General features: G+C 40.9%; 1 protein-coding gene across 1 annotated transcript in view; it reads left to right on the top strand.

Moving 5' to 3' along the window:
- The window catches only part of LOC142742514 (G-protein coupled receptor 54-like), a 91,130-nt gene extending 71,259 nt beyond the window's left edge, over positions 1-19,871 (top strand). Inside the window, exons 4-5 of the mRNA XM_075852338.1 lie at positions 16,402-16,640; positions 19,313-19,871. Of these exons, the coding sequence (XP_075708453.1) occupies positions 16,402-16,640; positions 19,313-19,663 (590 nt within the window). The 3' untranslated portion in view covers positions 19,664-19,871. The remainder of the gene's footprint in view (positions 1-16,401; positions 16,641-19,312) is intronic.
- Positions 19,872-21,484: the final 1,613 nt, after the last annotated feature.

Genomic DNA, 21,484 nt, shown 5'->3' with positions numbered 1-21,484 from the left:
GATTTGGGGATTTTCTTTAATTCTTCTCTGCAGATCTTCTTAAGCCCTGTCAGGTAGGATGGCGACTGTCGGTGGACAGCCATTTTCAGGTCTCTCCAGAGATTTTCGCTTAGGTTCAAGTCAGGTTTCTGGCTGGGCCACTCAAGGACATTCACAGAATGCCACTCCTGTGTTGTCTTTGCTGTGTGCTTAGGGTCATTGTCTTGTTGGAAGGTGAACCATTGGCCCAGTCTGAGGTCCAGAGCACTCTGGATCAGGCTTTCATTAAGAATATCTCTGCACAGGGGCGTGGCCTGGACTCCGGTGGTAGCAGACGTGTTTCTGGGGAGCTCCGCCGGCGGCATTCTTCATCCTCCTCCATCCTCTCACCTGGAACCCTTTGTGGCTACAGAAGTTGTCCCACTGCACCATCATCGCTGATGAGGGGCACATTCTGAGATCCTTTTGGCCTAATTCAGTTGTACCAGAATTTTTGGCCTAGTGTTGGGGCCGGTTCCCTCCCCTAAATTTGAACCGGAAGCCGGACCGGAACTATAGGAAACCACCCTTCCACAGCCTGGGACCTGCACACAGCCATTCAGTGTCTGCCCTGTCACCCTGCTGCTACATAAGAACAAGAAGGAAAGGACACTCTGTAATAAGAAGCACCTGTGGACGCGGACGCCATTTTGCACATGGGAGTGGTGAGTGACTTTACAGCTTGTTGCTGCTGAAATTGTGGGTACGCTACGACCTCCCTACTGTCCCTCCCTATACTGCACAGATGTGATCTGGATATAATGAGACGCATGGAGTATCTTCCCCATTCCCTATGTCTATAATCATCTAACATATGTTTGACTGCACTGATCTGAGGTGATTCTCCGTTCTTACATCTTCCTGCTATTCTGAGTACTCCCATAATGGCTCCCTCCAAACAATCTAAAATTACAGACAAGATGGATAAATCCACTGGTTCTGCGTCCAGGCACCGCGCATCGTGGCCTTTTGAGGCCTCCACCTTTCCTTCCACTCTTGTTGACTCCCCTCCATAACCATCCATGTTAGACGTGCTGAAGGCTATTATGGAATCTCGTACGTTTCTAACTGAGAAAATTAATGCCCTTCAGATGGACTTTGGTCTTCTCAGAGCTGATGTACACACGTTATGTGAAAGAGCTGCTGAGTCTGAGAGGCGCATTTCTGACTTAAGATGTGGTGACTCCTCTGAGATCGAGGGTCGACTCTTTAGAGACGCAACAGTCCACATGGGCGAAATTAAATGACATAGAGAATCATTTGTGAAGATGTAACATCTGTTTAATTGGCCTGCCTGAAGGTGTGGAAAAACCTGACCCTGCGGCATTCGTGAAAAATTGGCTCAAGTCAACATTTGGAGATACTGCTTTTTCTCCTATGTTCTGTGTGGAACATGGACATCAGATCCCGACTAGAGCTCCTCCATCTGGGGCGCCGCCATGCACTTTCATTGCCAAGTTTCTGAATTTCAAAGACAGAGACAAATTGCTGGAACTAGCAAGGAAACGGGCCTCTGAAACATACTAACCAGGATAAGAAATTCTTTCCCGTCTATTCGTTGGAGCTGCAAAAGCAGAGGCAGCGATTTATGGAGGCCAAGAAATGTCTGAGGGAGAAACAAATAGTCTATTCTATGGTATACCCCACCAAACTCAGATTGGTGTACAACGGCTCTGCAATATTCCTTGATAAGCCTGAAGAGGTTTTTGCCTGGATGGAACGTGATGAACTCTGATTCCTCTACTCCTGTGGGATGGTATCTCCCTATGCTGTAAGGAAATATAACCGAGGGGAATTACTCTACACCCTGGAACATGTTTTTAACTTCGCTCTTCTGTAAAGATTTTCATTCTTCTTGCTGATGTCCTCATGTCTGATGGGTAAATCTATTCAAGGGAACTTACTCCTTGTCGTGGAACATGTTCCTAACTTTGCTCTTCTGGAAAGACTTATAGTTATACCCTGACTTGGATATATAGCTGCAACGCTCCTGTCTTCCATGTTGTAGCTCTATTGAGCCTAGTAGTTCTAATTAAATATCCTTACTGCACTCCAGGGGAAGGTTGTTTCCCCTTTCACTAACAATTTAAGCATACCCTGTAGTTCGGTCTTTGTTTTTGTGCTATATGCTGAAATTGGAAATTGAAACCTGTCCCGAGTTCGGGGAGATGGGTAGGGTGGGGTTGGGTTTAATTGTTTATGCCTTTCATACTTGTCTGCTTGTTTATATATGACTTGTCTAACCATGTGGACTGGTGATCTGGTCTCTGGGAGCGCTGGAGTTAATAATTCCCAAAGGGGGAACAACTTATGTGTTCAACCCTTGTATAATTATGTCCTCCGGATCTGTACTGTATTTAATATCACTTATGGAGACGTTACTCCATCTTAAAATTATCTTCTGGAACGTGAGAGGACTTAATGACAAATTTAAAAGGTCCATAGTTTTTAATTTTCTCCCCACATACAACCCGCAAATTCTACTTTTACAAGAGACTCATTTACTCGGTTCCAAACTACGAGCTCTCACACGACCATGGGTCAGGCATGGTTTTCATGCTTCTTACTCCACTTACTCCTGTGGGGTCTCTTTGCTTGTCCACAAATCTTTACAATGTGAGGTTACATCTGTTAAGATAGATCCTCTGGGAAGATATAATTGTGCTGCTGTGTCATTTTACATCCTTTATCATTGTTAATGTCTATAATCCTCCTCCGGCCACTGTCCAATTACTTAATGACATAATGTTGCTCGTGACTGAGTTTGGCCCTGCACCTCTTTTGCTCCTCGGTGATTTCAACCATTTGGTGTGCTCTGAATTAGATAAACTGGGGGGAGTCCCGGGGTGTAGTTCCCCTTTGACTAATTGGGCTGCAACTTATCATTTGCGGACTCGTTATCCTCATTCCCTGGCTTATTCCTGACACTCACCTGCCTATAGGTCCTTTTCCAGAATCGACCTGGCATTTGGAAATTATGCTTCGCTAGTATATGTGGTAGATGCACAATACCTCCCTTGGGGTAATTGGACCGCTCATGATCACACTGGGGTTCCCTGAAGTTGCAAAACGGAAAATATGGAGAATGAGTCCTGCACTGAGATCGCGACTTCCTTAGAAAAATAAATTACAGATTTCTGGAATACTAACCTAGGATCGACTGATAGCAATCTGATGTGGGATGCCTTCAAAGCATATATCAGAGGGGTGGTTGTACGAGCAATATATCCTCACATAGAAAGGGACTAGCTAAACAACGTATAGGATTTGAAGCTGAACTGGTTGTAGCAGAAGAAGAATATCTCAGGACTAGGGACTCTTCGGCCTTTACTAAGTTTATGGCGAGGCAAAGTGAATATACCCTTTTACTAACTGAACTCACTAGGAAGAAAACCTTATATTCCCAACAGAGAGTGTTTGAGCAGGGAGATAAGAATGGCCTTTTGCTGGCTTACTTACCTAGAGAGGATACCACACCAAATCCTATTTCAGAAATCACCTCATATACTGGGATGTCTGTCAGTGACCCCCTTAGCCATTAATGATGTCTTTGCTAAGTTCTACTCTGATTTGTACTCCTCTAAGGTTTCAAATAATCCATCTGAACTAGAGGCATACTTAGATAACATTATGATCCCCATCCTGGATAGTGAAGACGTCAATTTTTTGAAAGCTGATCTGACCGTAGAGGAAATTACAGAGGCTATTAGCTCCTTTCGAGACAGGAAAACCCAGAGTCTGGACTGTCTGCAAATAGAATGGTATCAATTGCAAGTCGACCTGATTGTCCCTCATTTGCTTACCCTTTTTCAATACTTCAGTGGAGGTACTACCCTCCCCCTTCTATGAGAGAGGCTCTTATTGTGCTGATCCCCAAGCCTCTTAAGGATCCTAGAGACTGTGGCTCATACAGACCTATCTCTCTCCTTATTTGTATTAAAATATTAGCTAAAATTTTGGCAATGCGTATTCAAAAGATTATATCTCATATTATTCATGCAATCTGGCTTCATGCCAGGTAAGGCCACTGATGTTAATCTTTGGAGGCTCTTTACCAACATATCATCTAATATAGAGTCAGTTGTTGCCCCTTTGGATCTTCAGAAAGCATTAGACTCAGTAGAGTGGTCCTATCTGTAGTCTGTTCTAGGCAAATTTGGATTTGGCCCCAGATTTTTCTGACGGGTACAGCTACTATACTCCCAATTTACAGCAAGTATTAAAATGAATTGTCACATTTCCCCTTCATTTACGCTAGCTTGAGGGACTAGGCAAGGTTGCCCGCTATCTCCTTCTCCTTTACACTGGCCATTGAGCCACTAGCAATAGCTATAAGAGCCTCTCCCGATATAAAGGGCTTCAAGATGGGGGAGAAGGAGGAGCGTGTCTCTGCCGGCACTATTATCTTTGTTTGATTTATTTACATCCTTCTCTGAGCTCCGTGTGAATTGGTCAAAATCTTTGGTAATGGTGATAGACAATGCGGCCAGATAAAATTACCAGATACAATGGGCAGATAAAATTACCTATCTAGGTATAGTGATTAGTTCTGATATTTGTAGTTTTATACCTGACAATGTCATTCCTCTAGTACAACGTCTCAGGAAAGATTTTGATAGTTGGAAACACCTCCCCCTCACAGTTACAGGCAGAATTAATCTGTTCAAAATGAAGTTCCTACCTAGATTTTTATACCTCTTTCACAATTCTCCAGTATGGCTACCTTTATCACTGTACTCCAATATTGACAAAGATCTCAGATCTTTTATTTGGGCAGGCGGTGCTCCTAGAATTGCTCTGGGTACACTACAACTGCCCACTGAGCAGGGTGGGCTAGCCCTCCCGAACCTATATCTCTACTTCCTTGCTAGCCAACTGGTGTATGTTTCGTGGTGGTTTACCCATAGACATTTTAAGCCCTGTACTAAGCTAGAAGCTTCCCCTCTTGGTTCCTATAAAGCCCTGGTGAACTCTGTCTATAGACAGCCCCCCCCCCCCCCCCGGGACAAAGACTTACAATTCCTATGTAGACTACTCTGAAAATCTGGCAGAGATCGATGCTGCTCTTTAACTCAAAGGAGCAGTCCTGGTCGCCTAGAACACCGCTCTGGTATAACCCGCTTCTGCAACAGTTAGAAGGACTTCCTAACCCTAGTGAGTGGGCAACCCTGTGTATATTGACCTTGGAGGATGTGGTAATAGAGGATAAAGTAGCTACCTTCGCAAAACTTAGGTCCAAACACTAAATCCCGACCCATCTCCGGTTCCGTTATTTCCAGCTTAGACATGCTCTTTGGTCACAATTTGCAGGATATAAATTCAGATTATGTACATCCCCGGTTGAGGATTGGGTGACACCGGAGATGTTGTCTAAACGATTATCCATACTTTATAGACTGCTATTAACTGTATCTTCTAATAAACTTGTTAGAGCCCTGGACCGATGGTCTCAGACTCGTTCCTCTGTATCTACAAACGATCATAAGGAAATGCTATCCACTCTAACAGGTACCTTAATATCTACAAGAGACCGACTTATTCAATTAAAATGTTTCCACCAAATCTATTACACACCTTCCAAATTATTTAGGATGGGACATATAACTATTCCTGTCTGTCCACGTTGTCAAGGAGCTGAGGGCTCCTTCCTGCATATGTTCTGGGAGCGTCCATATTTTGCAGGACAACTGTAGTTTTTATTTTTACCATTATTTTGGTTCATAGGAGTTTTTTGATCACTTTTTTTTTTTTACAATGTATTTGAGAGCTAAAGTATAAAAAAAAAAAAAAAAACAGTGATTCTGGCATTTAACTTTTTACGGCGTTCACCGTGTGAGTTAAATAAGATTATGTTAAATTTAATAGTTCAGACTTTTACGAATGCGGCGATACCAATTTTGTTTATTTTTTATATTACTTTAGAGGAAAAATGGGAGAAGGGTTTTTCAACTTTAAATATTTTTTTATCTTTTGTACACTACTGAAAACTGTATTTAACTACTGTGCAACATGTAGAAATGAAAAATGGTTGGTACTGCCTTAGCTTGCAATGTCACAGACTCTGTGCTTCAGCTCGCTGGGACCTGTGGTTCGACAGCCTTTGTCTGGCGGGGCTCAGTGCGTGTTGAAGTTAGTTTCAGCAAATGACAACATGTAGAAAAGAAGACAGCACGGCACTCACCATTTGCAAAAGGTTTCTCTTTATTCCAAGATTGAGGCAGGCAACACATGATTCAAAAGACAACAGAGCCGACTGTTTCACGTCCTTGATAAAGCGTCTGAAGGACGTGAAACAGTCAGCTCTGTTGTCTTTTGAATCCTGTGTTGCCTGCCTCAATCTTGGAATAAAGAGAAACCTTTTGCAAATGGTGAGTGCCGTGCTGTCTTCTTTTCTACATGTTGTCATTTATTTAACTACTGTTTACACTTTTTATAAGTCATATCCCTAGGGGATATGAACCAGCAAAGGAAGGAAGACTTGGGTGCCTTCATTAGGCTCCCGGGCTGCCATGACAACCATCGGTACCTCTCGATCGCGTTACGGACGATGGGCTATTGAAGAGGGCCGTCCCCACTTTCTAATGTCGCTATTGAACGTGGAATCTAAGTGGTTAAACAGCCAGGATCAGGGTCATAGTGCAGGGTGTCAGCAGTAATACACAACTGGCACCCGCAGTGCGTGAGCTCGCTCTATACTTCAACAACTGCAAAAGGGTATACCGGTACGTCCTGGTGCATCAAGGGTTTAGGCCTAAACTAATTGCTGTACATAAGGGGTTATTGTAGGAAACGGTGTTCTGTAGGAATTAACGTATACTTTTTACATGCAATAGGCACAGTATACTGCATTGTGGGATTCAGATGGAATTAATTGAATAGGTGTACAGTCCGGGCCAAAAGTTTTGAGACTGACACAAATTTTTGTTTTTACAAAATTTTCTTCCTGAGTTTTTATAGTGGCAATTTTCATTAAATCTAGATTGTTCTGAAGAATGATCAGATTATTTAAAATTAATTGCAAAGTCATTCCTTGCCATAAAAATTAACTTAATCACAAGAAAAAAATTTCCACTGCATTTCATCCCTGCCAGAAAATGACCTGCTAACATAATTCCAGTGATCTTCTTGTTAGCTGAGGAGAAAGTGTTAACGAGGACAAGGCAGATGATATCACTCTGTCATGCTGATTGAATTATAAGAGCAGACTGGTTGCTTTAAAAGGGGGATGGTACTTGAAATCATTATCTTCTTCTGTTAACCATGGTTACCTCAGAGGAAACACTTGCAGTCGTCATTGCTTTGCATTAGAAGGACTTTACAGGCAATGACATGGCTGCTTGTAAGATTGCCCCTAAATCAACCATTTATCGGATCATCAAGAACTTCAAAGAGAGAGGTTCAATTGCTGTGAAGATACTTCAGGGCGTCCAAGACAGCCCAGCAAGTTCCAGGACCATCTCCTAAAGAGGATTCAGCTACGGGATTGGTAAAACATCAAGGACAGAATGACATTCTGCAGGAAGTACAGGGATTGGACTGCAAAGGACTGGGGTAAAGTAATTTTCTCTGATGAAGCCCCTTTCAGACTGTTTGGGGCATCTGGAAGAATGGTAGTCCGGAGAAGAAAAGGTGGATGCTACCATGAGTCCTGTGTCATGCCAACAGTAAAACATCCTGAAACCCTTCATGTGTGGTGTTGCTTTTCATCCAAGGGAGTGGGCTCACTCATAATTTTGCCTAAGAACACTTCCATGAATAAGGAATGGTATCTAACCATCCTCCAAGAACAACTTCTCCCAACGATTCAGGAGCAATTTGGTGATGAACAATGCTTTTTCCAGCATGGAACACCATGTCACAAGGCAAAAGTAATAACTAAGTGGCTCGGTGAACAAAACATTGACATTTGGCCAGATAACTCCCCAGATCTCCTCAGAACCTGTGGTCAATCCTCTAAAAAGGGATAGACAAACAAAAACACAGTAATTGTTATAAACTCCAAGCACTGATTAGGCAAGAATGGGTTGTCATCGGTCAGGATTTGGCCCAGAAGCTGATATCCAGCATGCCCGGGTGAATTGCAGAAGTCTTGCGAAAAAAAGGGTCAACACTTTAAATATTGAGTCTTTGCATAAACTTGATGTGTTTGTCAATAAAAGTTTAAAAACGAAATGCTTATAATTGTACTTCAGTATACCATAGAAACATTTGACTTAAAAATCTAAAAACACTGAAGCAGCAAACCTTGTGAAAACCCAAATTTGTGGTCAGTCTCAAAACTTTTGGCCAGGACTGTTTATATCTTTTATGTTATTGTAGCTTGACAAATGATCAGATAATAATGAAATCACAATTATTAGTAGTTTATTATACACTATTGTTACATTTTTTGTTTAATTTGCACTTCAGTGGCATCCTGCATTTCAATTGACGACATTATGAATTACTTCTAAGCTCATAAACAGTTAAGGGGGTTTTACACTGGGCAATTTTCGGGCAGACAAGTGTTGCTGATAATTGCCCTGTGTAAACAGGGCAGCGGTAAACAGATGAACGAGCAAACGCTTGTTCATCTGCTGATCATATCGTTTAAAAAAAGTAAAATATTATCGTTGTCGGCAGCACATCTCCCTGTGTAAACAGGGAGATGCGCTGCCGTCATGATAATAATGTCTGGGGACGAGCGATTGGAGTAACGAATGCTCGTCCCCATCCATAGCTCCGTGTGACAGGAACAAACGAGCGCCGATCAACGATGTTTCGTTGATCGGCGCTCGCTGCACCGGCCAAAATCGGCCAGTGTGATAGGGGCTTTAGGCAAAAAATAATGGAACCCTGTTGGAAACATGATGAAATCTATTATGAGTAAATAGAAATTCTCAGGATTTATTTCAAAACAGATCTGGTATGGCTGCCATGGCTACATTATAAATAGAAGCCATAAAGCTAGTGTAAACAGAGTCCAAGGCCTCTTGCACACGACCGAGTTCGGGCTGTGAAAAACGGTACAAGTGTCAGCCACATTTCCAGGCCCGACCACGGTACAGGTGAACGGGACTCCTGGCGTCACACATTTCATGATGCTAGGGGTCCCTGCCTCCCCATGGAGCTGGGGAGGCAGGGACTTCTAGCATCATAACATGTCTATAATGCCAGGAGTCCCCTTCACCTGTACCATGGTCGGGCCGGGAAATGCGGCTGACACTTGAACAGTTTTTCACGGCTCGAACTCTGCACTTAGTAGGGAGTTTGACACCTCTGGCAGTGCTTATCTTCCGGGAGAACTAAAGATCAGGCATGCTACAATATAATATGCCTGATCCCCCCCCCCCCCATGGCAGACAGTCTTTAGACCCCAATACAAATTATATTTTTAGCCAACATATTATGTGTATGGCCTGCTTAAGACTACAGCCATATAGCTAGATACCTAGGAGTGTAAAACTTTAGGATAACAGGTGGAAAAAGTAATAGTTTCCCCATTTTATGGCTGCTGGTATGCAAATAAAATGCCAATCTTGAATATTTAGGGTGCAGTCAAACACAGCTAATTATTTTTTTTGCAGAATAAAGTTCCATTCATCGGAATGGGTTTTTTTATGCAGCAGGTGCGTGGATTTCTGCAAGTTCCATTCCTGTGAATGGAACAGTTTTTCAGTCACAAAAATGTTTAAGAGTTTATTTTCATGAGAATAAAACCGTTTTATTCTCTAGAAATCAACAGTACCATTATAACTGAAGTGACAAGCTTCATTTCCATGAATGTTTATTAACCCCTTAGTGTCTAAGCCTGTTTTGGCCTTGTGGACACAGCCGATTTTTGCAAATCTGACGTGTTACTTTATGTGGTAATAACTCCACAATGCTTTTGCCTATCCAAGCGATTCTGAGATCGTTTTCTCGTGACATGTTGTACTTTATGATACTGGAAAAATTTGGTTGTTAAATTCAATATTTATTTGTAAGAAACTTTTGAGAAAATTTCCAAAAATCTGAATTTTTCTAAATTGTAATGTATCTGCTTGTAAAACAGATACTAATACCACACAAAATATTTACTAGTTAACATTTCCCATATGTCTACTTTATGTTTGCATCATTTTTTGAACGTCCTTTTATTTTTCTAGGACGTTACAAGGCTTAGAACTTTAGATAGAATTTCCCACATTTTCAAGAAAATTTCAAAAGGCTATTTTTTCAGGGACCAGTTCAGTTCTGAAGTGGCTTTGAGGGCCTTATATATTAGAAAGTCCCCATAAATCACCCCATTTTAAAAACTGCACACCTCAAAGTATTCAAAACAGCATTCAGAAATTATTTTAACCCTTTAGGCATTTCACAGGAAATAAAGCAAAGCAGAGGTGAAATTGACAAATTTCTATTTTTTTTTTAATGAAATTCATTTGTAATAGAGTTTTTTCTGTAACACAGAAGGTTTTACCAGAGAAACGCAACTCAATATTTATTGCCCAGATTCTGCAGTTTTTAGAAATATCCCACATGTGGCCCTAGGGTTGTAATGGACTGAAACACCGGCCTTCGAAGCAAAGGAGCACCTGGTGGATTTTGGAGCCTCTATTTTATTAGAATATATTTTAGGTACCATGTCAGGTTTGAAGAGGTCTTGTGGTGCCAAAACCGTGGAAACCCCCCAAAAGTGACCCCATTTTGGAAACTACACCCCTCAAGGAATTTTCAAGAGGTATAGTTAGCATTTTTAGCCCACAGGTTTTTTGCTACATTTATTGGAACTGGTCTGTGAAAATGAAAATCTACTTTTTTTCTGAAAAAACATACGATGTTTTAGTTTTTACAAGAAATAAAGGAGAAAAAGCACCCCAACATTTGTAAAGCAATGTCTCCCGATTACGGCAATACCCCATATGTGGTAATAAACTGCTGTTTGGACCCACGGCAGGGCTCAGAAGGGAACGAGGGCCATTTGGATTTTGGAGCGCAGATTTTGCTGGAATGGTTTTCGGTGGCATGTCGTGTTTGCAAAGCCCTGGAGGGACCAAAACAGTGGAAACCCCCCAAAAGTGACCCCATTTTGGAAACTACACCCCTCAAGGAATTTTTCTAGGGGAGTAGTTAGCATTTTGACCCTACACGTTTTTTGCTGAATTTATGGGAATTATGACGTGAAATTGAAAATCTAAATTTTTTTCTAATTAAATTTAGTTTTAGCTCAGATTTTTTCATTTTTACAATAGATAAAGGAGACAAAACACCCCAATATTTGTAAAGCAAACTCTTCTGAGCACAGCAATACCACATATGTGGTAATAAACTGCTGTTTGGACACATGGCGGAAGTTAGAAAGGACGGAGCGCCATTTGACTTTTGGAGCTCAAGTTTTGCTGGAATGGTTTGCGGCCCCATGTCACATTTGCAAAGCCACTGAGGGGCCAAAATAGTGCAAACCCGGCAAAAGTGACCCCATTTGGGAAACTATACCCCTCGTGGAATTTATCTAGCGGTATAGGGAGCATTTTGACCCCACAGTTTTTTTGCTGAATTATTGGAATTATGCAGTGAAAATGAAAATCTACATTCTTTCCACTAAAATGTTTAATTTTTTTAATTTTCACAAGGAATAAAAGCGCCCCAACAATTGTAAACCAATTTCTCCCGAGTACAGTAATATCCCATATTTGGTCATAAACTGCTGCTTGGATACACCGCAGGGCTCAGAAATGCAGGAGTGCTACTTGGCATGTACATTTTGGTTGATTGTTTTTTGGGTGCCATGTCGCATTTGCAGAGCCCCTGAGGTACCCGTACAGTAGAAACCTCTGAGTAGTGACTCCATTTTGGAAACTATACCCCTTAGGCTAATCATCTAGGGGTGTACTGAGCATTTTGATCCCACAGGTGTTTCATAGATTGTATTAGAATGAGGCAGTGAAAATGGAAAATTATTTTTTTTCCCAAAAATCTGTAGTTTTGCACCCAATTTTTTTTTCCACAAGGTGTAATATCAGAAAAAACAACACATAATTTGTTACCCAATTTCTCCGGAGTACGGCAATATCCCATGTGTGGCCCTAAACTGCTGTTTGGGCACATGGCAGAGCTCAAAATGGAAGGAGCGCCATTTGGCTTTTAGAGCGCAGATTTTGCTGGACTGGTGTAGGGGCGCCATGTCGCATTTGCAGAGCTCCCTTAGGTACCAGAGTAGAGTATAAAACCCTGAGAAGTGACCCCATTTTGTAAACTACACCCCTCAAGGCATTTATCATTTGCCTGGACATATGACAGAGCTTAGGAGTGAAAGGCGCATGTGAGACTTATTTTGGTGATTTTCGCAGCATTAGCATACAATGGCAGGGCTCTGGGGTCAAATAGTAAAACAAACCCCCAAGTAGTGACCCCCATTTTGGAAACTGCACCCCTGAAGGCATTTTATTAACGGGTGTAGTGAGCATTTTGACCACACAGGTTTTTTTTTCTATTAGAAATGCTCAGTGGATGGTGCGAAGTGAAAATTGCAAATTTCCACAGGTATGTGCCATTTTAGTGCACAATATTTTGTGCCCAGTTCGTGCCACTGAAGACAAATACCTCAAACTGTTAAGCGGGTTCTCCCGGGTATGGCAATGCCATATATGTGGACGTAAACTGCCCGTTGGGCACGCTGCAGGTCTCAGAAAGGAGGGAGCGCCATTTGGCTTTTGGAGCGCAGATTTTGCTTGGTAGTTTTGTTTGGGGTTTTGCTGGTATTTCAGTTTATGATGTGGGGGCATATGTAAGCTATGCAGAGTAGATCAGGGGCATAATAAGAGGGTTTTTATAATGGGGTAAATAAATAATAATTCATAGATATGTGGCCGGTGTCGCACTGATAAATGGTGCCAGATCTTATCCGCTTTTGGACACTCTGCACATTTTGCATCACCATATTCTGAGAGCCAGAACTTCTTTATTTTTTCTCCACCGGAGCTGGGTGAGGGCTTATTTGTTGCGGGACAATCTGTCGTTTTCATTGGTACCATTTTGGGGTACATGCGATTTTTTGATCAAGAAAGTAAATAGGAGGGAACCTCCAGCTCACCTTGAGGCAGAAGAATAACAGAATGCCTGATGCGCACGGATCCTCGTGTCGGCACACGCTGATGAAATTGTAACGGAAGAAAGAAGTTGAGATCCAGCGCACAAATGTGTTAAAATGGAATCCAGTTCCAATTTTATTGGAAAAACAGCATAAAACAGGGAGTCTTATTCCCCAGTGGGTAGGGTGGATATAGGTAGAAGAAAAATGAAAGCGCACCCACTGGGGAATAAGACTCCCTGTTTTATGCTGTTTTTCCAATAAAATTGGAACTGGATTCCATTTTAACACATTTGTGCGCTGGATCTCAACTTCTTTCTTCCGTTACGATTTTTTGATCACTTTGTATTTCATTTTTTTTGGCAAGCAAGGTGACCAAAAACCTGCAATTCTGACGTTTTTGTTTTTTTTACGGCGGGTCGGCGCGATTACAGCGATACCAGATGTATATAGTTTCTCTTATGCTTTGCAGCGTCTGCACAATAAAATCACTTTTGTTTCAAATAATGTATTTTTTGTGTCACCATATTCTGAGAGCCATAACTTTTTTATTTTTCCGTCAAAAATGCTGCGGGAGGGCTTGTTTTTTGCGGGACGGGCTGCAGTTTTTAATGGTATAATTTTGGGGTACATGCAACTTTTAAATCCCTTTTTTCATTCTGTTTTGCGAGGGGTAGTGACTAACAAACAGCGATTCTGGAATAGTTTTTTATTAAAAAAGATTACGGTGTTCACCGTACGAGTAAAAACGAGTGATATTTTTATAGTTTGGGTCATTACGGACGCAGGGATACCACATATGTGTACTTTTTTTAATGTTTTTTTGTTTTTCCTATAATAAAAGACTTATTATAGGAAAAAAGGCTGTTATAGTGTTTTTTGAAACTTATTTTTTTCATGAAACTTATTTTTTTTTAAAACATTTTTATTAACTTGTTTTAACTTTTTTTGTGTCCCACTAGAGAACTTGAAGGCATGAAGCCCTGATCGCTATTCTAATACACTGCACTACCTACATAGTGCAGTGTATTAGAGCTGTCAGCCATTCTCTGACAGCAAGCCTATTAGGCTTCGCCTCCCGGCGGGGCCTAATAGGCTTCCGTACTAGGAAGTGATTGTTAGGCTACGGTTGCCATAGCAAACATCGGAACACCCGCGGGTGCCGATGGTTGTCATTAGCAACCATAGGGTGCGATCTAATCACTTAGATGCAGCGATAGCTGCATCTAAGGGGCTAATCGGCCGGATTTGAGCCTAGCTCCGGTCCTGGGTCGTTAGAGCACGATGTCAGCTGTGACAAACAGCTGACACCCGCCCCTGTGGCAACCATCGTGGTTGCCGACAGGCTACAAGACACTTCGATGCATCGATCGCGTTGATCGATGCATCGAAGTAGTTAATCGGCCGGATCGGAGCCTAGCTCCGGTCCTGGCCGTTGCAAAGGGGTGTCGGACATCTGATTACCGGCAGTGATAGCGCTTGCTCAGAAGCCAGCTTCTGAGCCTGCGCCATCACATGCACCACGTCATGGAGCTGTGATTGGTCAGTCTGCTTTGACTGACCAACCACAGCGATCGCCGGCAGGAGACCGCTGTGATTGGTCCCCTGCCGTCTTACTGTGCCGATCAACTGTCATAAACAGTTGACGGCACAGTTCTGTCACCTTGTCCCTGTGCCTTAAAGCACTTCAATGCAGGACGTACCGGTGCGTCCTGGTGCGGTAAGGGGTTAAGGACATTAAATGGTGGCTTTGACTGTGTAGGCCAGTTGTACTTTAACGGTAATATATATTTTTTTAAATCAGAAACATAATTTTAGTTTTTCACATGCATACAACAACAACATATTTTAACAACACGTACAAAGAACGGTAATGTATTTAAATAAAATCTGGTCTGTGGGGTCTTTTATTTTGATCCCCTACCTTATACTCTTTCCTATAGTTGTGCTACTAATTTACTATAATTACATCCTTCGCTCAGCTTTATAATGATATTTCAGGAACATAATTGGTCTTCAGTCATATTTCTAGACATAAGATGTTTACATTGTGGGGAAATTGTTTGAAATTGTACAAGTTGCTATATAATTTCACACGTCATTAACTGCCACTTCAACGGGAGCAAATTACATTGCCAATGATGTTAATTTGCATCGAAGTTAGCAAAGTCAAAGTATAATTTTACTGATGCAATATATTTATTCTACTTTTAAGTAGCTGCTCGTTCATTGATAAAACGTTAAACATTTTATAACAGACCTAGTATAGGAAAAACAAAGGCAAATATAATACAATAGAACTTGTGGGATGATAGTCTAAAAACGATCGTCGCATGGACATCTTAAAGGGTGACCTGCTTTCAGCTGGACATAGAATTATTGATTATCATTACGGAGAATAATTAGCATGCACACTTCCGTCGGCCGTTGTACGGCCGTTAATGACGGTCCCGTCACAAAGGGGCTGCACACGGATGTTGTTTCACGGACCAAATTCAATGCAAAGACCGAGACTGTTCCGTCAAAAACGGGCAGGAGTAGGACCTGCATAACCTTTGACGGAACGGCCGCACGGTTCTGTTAAAACAACGGAAGTGTGCATGGCCAATTGAAATGAATGGGTTCAGGGTGCTATCCATGACAAAAATGGATAGCACCCTGAAGGAAAAAACTGAAGTGGGCATGAGGCCTAAGGCGTGGATTAAGTGAAAATTAGAGATTTAAAGCAGATGCCCAGTTGTAGTCTAGAGACTACAATTGGACATCTGCATTGAATCTGGAATCTCCACTTCATCTCCGTCTCTAATCCTATTGTTCCACCCCTCCATCCTCTAAATTAAAATGTATAAGATTGTTGTAATTGCAGTATTGTTCATTGCTGAATATTTTTTCTTGGTATCCACTATGCTTTATTGGAGATATTGTCAAAATTAGACATTTTCACCAACAAACATAAAAAAACCAATATGTTATACATTCAGAATTAGACATGTCTAAAGCAATAGGTAACAGTTTAATGAATGGGCTATTTGTGATAGAAAACACTTTCTACTTATGCAGTGACCATAGTGATATCAAGTGTTGGAATAAGGACGTTTTGAACTCATGTCATGAGAGTGTAATGCATGGTGTGTCTGTCTAAATCTATAGCACTTATAGATTATTAGTTGTATGTAAAAGTGTAAACCTCTCATAGGGGTAGAAAATATATAATGATCCCTATAGATTTCAGGTAACCAGGCAACAATGTAGCGAGCATTGTGAACCTACAGTACATTTGCAACTAGTAATCGGATTTTCCTTTGTGGCTAACATTTGGCAATTATTTACAGGCTCCTTTGTATTATCCATTCCTTGTGCAATGTATCAAAAACTGAGTACTGGATACTGGTATGGACCACAAACCTACTGCATTGAAGCATTTCCGACTGCTGCACATCAAAAAGCCTTCATCTTGTATACATTTCTTGCAGTATACCTCTTACCACTGTTAACTATTTGTTTATGTTATGCTTTCATGCTGAAAAGAATGAGCAGACCTGTTGTGGAGCCCATTGACAACAACTATCAGGTAATGCAAAGGGGGGTATGACAAAGAAGAAGCTTATGTTGTTGCCAATCATCAAGATGTATCGCAGATTTTGCCTTCATTTCACACAATTTACCGCCCACACAAACTGTCTATATGTATTCACTACATCATATGGTTCAGATTTTAGTGTGATCGCTTACATTTATGCGATTATTTACATAGAATAGAACTTGCAGAACTCCATGCATCTGCTGCAGAAACAACCCCATTCATTGAAATAGAACTGATTTTTTACAGGTTCGCTTGTTGGACTACTTCGGATTCGAGGACTACTTTGATGACAGCGTTTTTTTTATTCTCAAAAAAATGATTAACAAGGATTGTATGGGGGTTTTTTATTTCAATAAAATATTTTTTCTATGTCCTTGTATTTTTTTAAACTTTATTACTACCACCTTAGTAATGGCGACTGGCTGATTGACAAACTATGAGGCAGGCTTCACTGGTGAGGCGCCCCCTAGTTGTTGATGAGGTACTGCTGGAGAGGTAGCTTTGACAGAAGTGATCATTTGCAGCACAGGTTTTTTTCCTGGCTGTACCAGTATCTTGTTTAGAAACTTAACAGGCTCCCCTTGTGCTTATTTTAATAATGGGTACTGGGGAAAAGTAGACAATAAATTGAGATCAATTTTGAATTTTGGCATAGGCATCGACTGCTGTTGATGCCCCATAATTGCCATGTTCTGGCTGGAGAAGCCCTCTTTGATACTAAAGGTCCTTTTACACTGACCCATTTTGGCCGATACAATGAGCGCCAACCAACAAGACAACTCGTTGATCGGCACTGATTTGCTCCTTTCACAAGGAGATTGTATGGGGACAGGTGCTCGTTACTCCGATCGTTCATCTCCATACATTTCTATCATGTCAGCAGCACATCTGTGCTGCTGGGAGATGTGCTGCCGACAACGATATTATTTTTGGCATTTAAAACGATACAATCAGCTGATGAACAAGCGTTTCCTCGTTCATCTGCTGATCGCTGCCCTGTTTACACAGGGCAATTATCGGGAACCAGCGTTCTGTGAACGCTCGTTTGACCGATAATTCACCAATGTAAAAGGACCCTAAACCTCCTAACTTTCATCAGAAGGTTTAAAATGACTAATTAGAATGTTACAAGATAAATGGTCAGTCATGCCTAATCATCTCAATGTTAAAAACAGTTAGACCTTGCAGTCTATTCACCGTGTTTACTAACTCTAGCACCAATTGTACACATAGGGATTAGGCTGGTCATATAAATTCGATTTTAGCAGCAGAGCCCCCTAAAATTATCAGGTCCAGTAGGTAATCACATAGGTCATTTGAAACAAGGATCTGATATATTGGATGATCCTTGTGTCAAAAGCTATTAAATGTCTTTTGCCAGCTTAAGGCTGTGTTCACATCAGCGTCGTCTTCCTGTTGAGGGGTTCCGTCGGAGGTTTCCGTCGGTTTAACCCCTCAACGGAAAGACATTTAATAGCTTTTGACACAAGGATCATCCAATATATCAGATCCTTGTTTCAAATGACCTATGTGATTACCTACTGGACCTGATAATTTTAGGGGGCTCTGCTGCTAAAATCGAATTTATATGACCAGCCTAATCCCTATGTGTACAATTGGTGCTAGAGTTAGTAAACACGGTGAATAGACTGCAAGGTCTAACTGTTTTTAACATTGAGATGATTAGGCATGACTGACCATTTATCTTGTAACATTCTAATTAGTCATTTTAAACCTTCTGATGAAAGTTAGGAGGTTTAGGGTCCTTTTACATTGGTGAATTATCGGTCAAACGAGCGTTCACAGAACGCTGGTTCCCGATAATTGCCCTCTGAAAACAGGGCAGCGATCAGCAGATGAACGAGGAAACGCTTGTTCATCAGCTGATTGTATCGTTTTAAATGCCAAAAATAATATCGTTGTCGGCAGCACATCTCCCAGCAGCACAGACGTGCTGCTGACATGATAGAAATGTATGGAGATGAACGATCGGAGTAACGAGCACCTGTCCCCATACAATCTCCTTGTGAAAGGAGCAAATCAGTGCCGATCAACGAGCTGTCTTGTTGGTTGGCGCTCATTGTATTGGCCAAAATGGGTCAGTGTAAAAGGACCTTTAGTATCAAAGAGGGCTTCTCCAGCCAGAACATGGCAATTATGGGGCATCAACAGCAGTCGATGCCTATGCCAAAATTCAAAATTGATCTCAATTTATTGTCTACTTTTCCCCAGTACCCATTATTAAAATAAGCACAAGGGGAGCCTGTTAAGTTTCTAAACCAGATACTGGTACAGCCAGGAAAAAACCTGTGCTGCAAATGATCACTTCTGTCAAAGCTACCTCTCCAGCAGTACCTTATCAACAACTAGGGGGCGCCTCACCAGTGAAGCCTGCCTCATAGTTTGAGATTTACAGGTCTAAAGTGAGTCACGCCTTGAAACCTGCCTAAAAACCTGTTTCATCTCAAATTATTTGAAATCTTTTTAGTTATTTGCAAAGTCTCAAACCTAAGGCTGAAATACCATTAGTATGAGCAGTTTCTTATATTACAAATAGAAGAACATTGCTTAAAATTATACTTTTAGACACTTTGTAAATTATATAATTATAAATTATAAATGAAAGCGTTTTTTTTTTTGTTTTTTTTTTATTCCTCCAGGTTCAGCTCTTGGCAGAGAGATCTGAGGCAGTACGAGCAAAGATATCCAAGATGGTGGTGGTGATAGTTCTACTGTTCACTTTCTGTTGGGGACCAATTCAGCTCTTCATTTTGTTTCAAGCCTTTGATTCAAATTTTCAGAAAAGCTATGAAACCTACAAGATAAAAATTTTTGCACATTGTATGTGTTATTCCAATTCCTCTGTTAATCCTATTGTGTATGCTTTCATGGGGGCTAACTTCAGAAAGTCTTTCAAGAAAGCATTCCCCTTCATATTCAAGCCAAAGGTCGAGTGCATTCAAGGAGCAGCGAGAAATACGGAGATGCACTTTGTGTCATCAGGAACCTGAGCAACGTAATAAGCAATTTTTAAAAATTGCAATAACCACAATGTTCTTGTAGTAGCCAAACGTGTTGTATTTTATGTTTTTTTTAAAGTGGTAATTTATGTTTTAAAGGCCTTATTAGTCATGTGTACGTTGTGAGCAGTAGGTTCTATGTGTTTTTAACCATTGAATACAGTTTATTTTTCTAGTTAAACCCATATGTTGTACGAAAGGCAAGCTGGTAAAGAAAAACAATTGTATTGGAAAATAAACATGGCAGATACATTGATAACACTGGTTGAAAGTAATTTATGTTGAATATTGGGGTGTGGGAGAGTTGCAATACTCAAACTGCAAGTTCGTCAACAAAAAAGTACTAAATATGGACCAGTATTTTTATTTGCATTTCTTATTTGTGCAAATGTGCGTATGAAACCACCTTGTATGTTTATGTAATTACACAATATATAGAGACAAACTCAGCATAAAAAGTGGGGGCCATATACTGTTCTTGCACAGGGGTCTTCAGCTGTCTGTGTCCACTTTTGATCCGAGCATGACTGTATACATTTTTTACAGTTATTCTGGGTAAAACAGATACACTATGTTATGCCTAGTGCGAGCCCTGTGGGAGCAGAGCATAGCAGAGATCATCTCTTTGATATTCTTTGAATCATACATCCCTCCCTCAGGCCCTGCATAGGACATAATAGTGTATCAGTTTTGCCTGGAGTGCCCCTTTATTAGCAGTTTTCCAGTCTAAAGCGTTTTGTCATTCCTAGATAGCAATTTCTGTTGGAATTTTCTCATATAGGGTCATCATCTTACATCTGGGTTAAAAAACACAGAATACTATTTGGTTAAAGCGTCTGCCCTGTCTGCCAGGAGATGCTAATAGAGTTCAAAGGCGTAACTATTCAAGTTCTGATTACATGCAAGAACATACATGATAGGTTGAAGAGCTCTTTACAAGTAATTATGTCACACACACACACACACACACACACACGCATAAATAACATGAATATATAAAATAAATAACAAAAGGGTTTTTTTTTCACATTTTTAGTGATTTATCTGCTCATAATAAAAATGTAAAACATGGAATTTATTACACTAATCTAGAAAATTAAAGCCTCATAAGTCTTGTAAAAAAAAAAACAATGTAAAAATAGTTAGGATATTCAAAGCGGTTGCAAAGATATTATCATTTAAAGAAGTGCATATCAGAAATGGAAAATTTGACCTGGACACGGGTATCAATGACCCTTGGTCATGAAAGGGTTTACAAAGTAAACGAACAGAAGAGAAATCTAAATCAAATCAATATTTGGTGTGACCAACCTTTGCCTTAAACACAGCATCAATTCTTCTAGGTACACTTGCACAAAGTGATGGATTTTGTAGGATTTTAATCAGGTGTATGATTGGGATCATTGGTTGAACAGGTGATAATGATCATTTTCATGGTTGAAACACAGTCATTAACTGTTACAGAAACAGCTGTGTAGAAGACAGCGACTGTGCGACTGGGTGAGAAACAGAAAAACATAGTGATCACGGCCAAAGTCGCCGTGTAGCCCCAGCCATAAAACTATACTATATTTCAATATATATAAGATAGACAGACAGACGCATAGACAGATGCATAGACAGATAGATAGACGCATTCAAAATCTGTCTATGCGTCCCTCTGTCTATCTCATATATATTGATATATAGTATAGTTTTATGGCTGGGGCTACACGGCGACTTTGGCTGTGATCACCCAGTCGCACAGCCAAATATCACTATGTTCTGTAGCCTACGTAGCAAGTAATGAAAGTGAATATGGTTACAGTAATT

This window comes from Rhinoderma darwinii, chromosome 1, assembly GCF_050947455.1.
Source record: "Rhinoderma darwinii isolate aRhiDar2 chromosome 1, aRhiDar2.hap1, whole genome shotgun sequence".
In the NCBI taxonomy this organism is placed as follows: Eukaryota; Metazoa; Chordata; class Amphibia; order Anura; family Rhinodermatidae; genus Rhinoderma; species Rhinoderma darwinii.
Note: the sequence above shows the minus strand (reverse complement) of the source record. Positions and strands in the feature narration are given on the sequence as shown.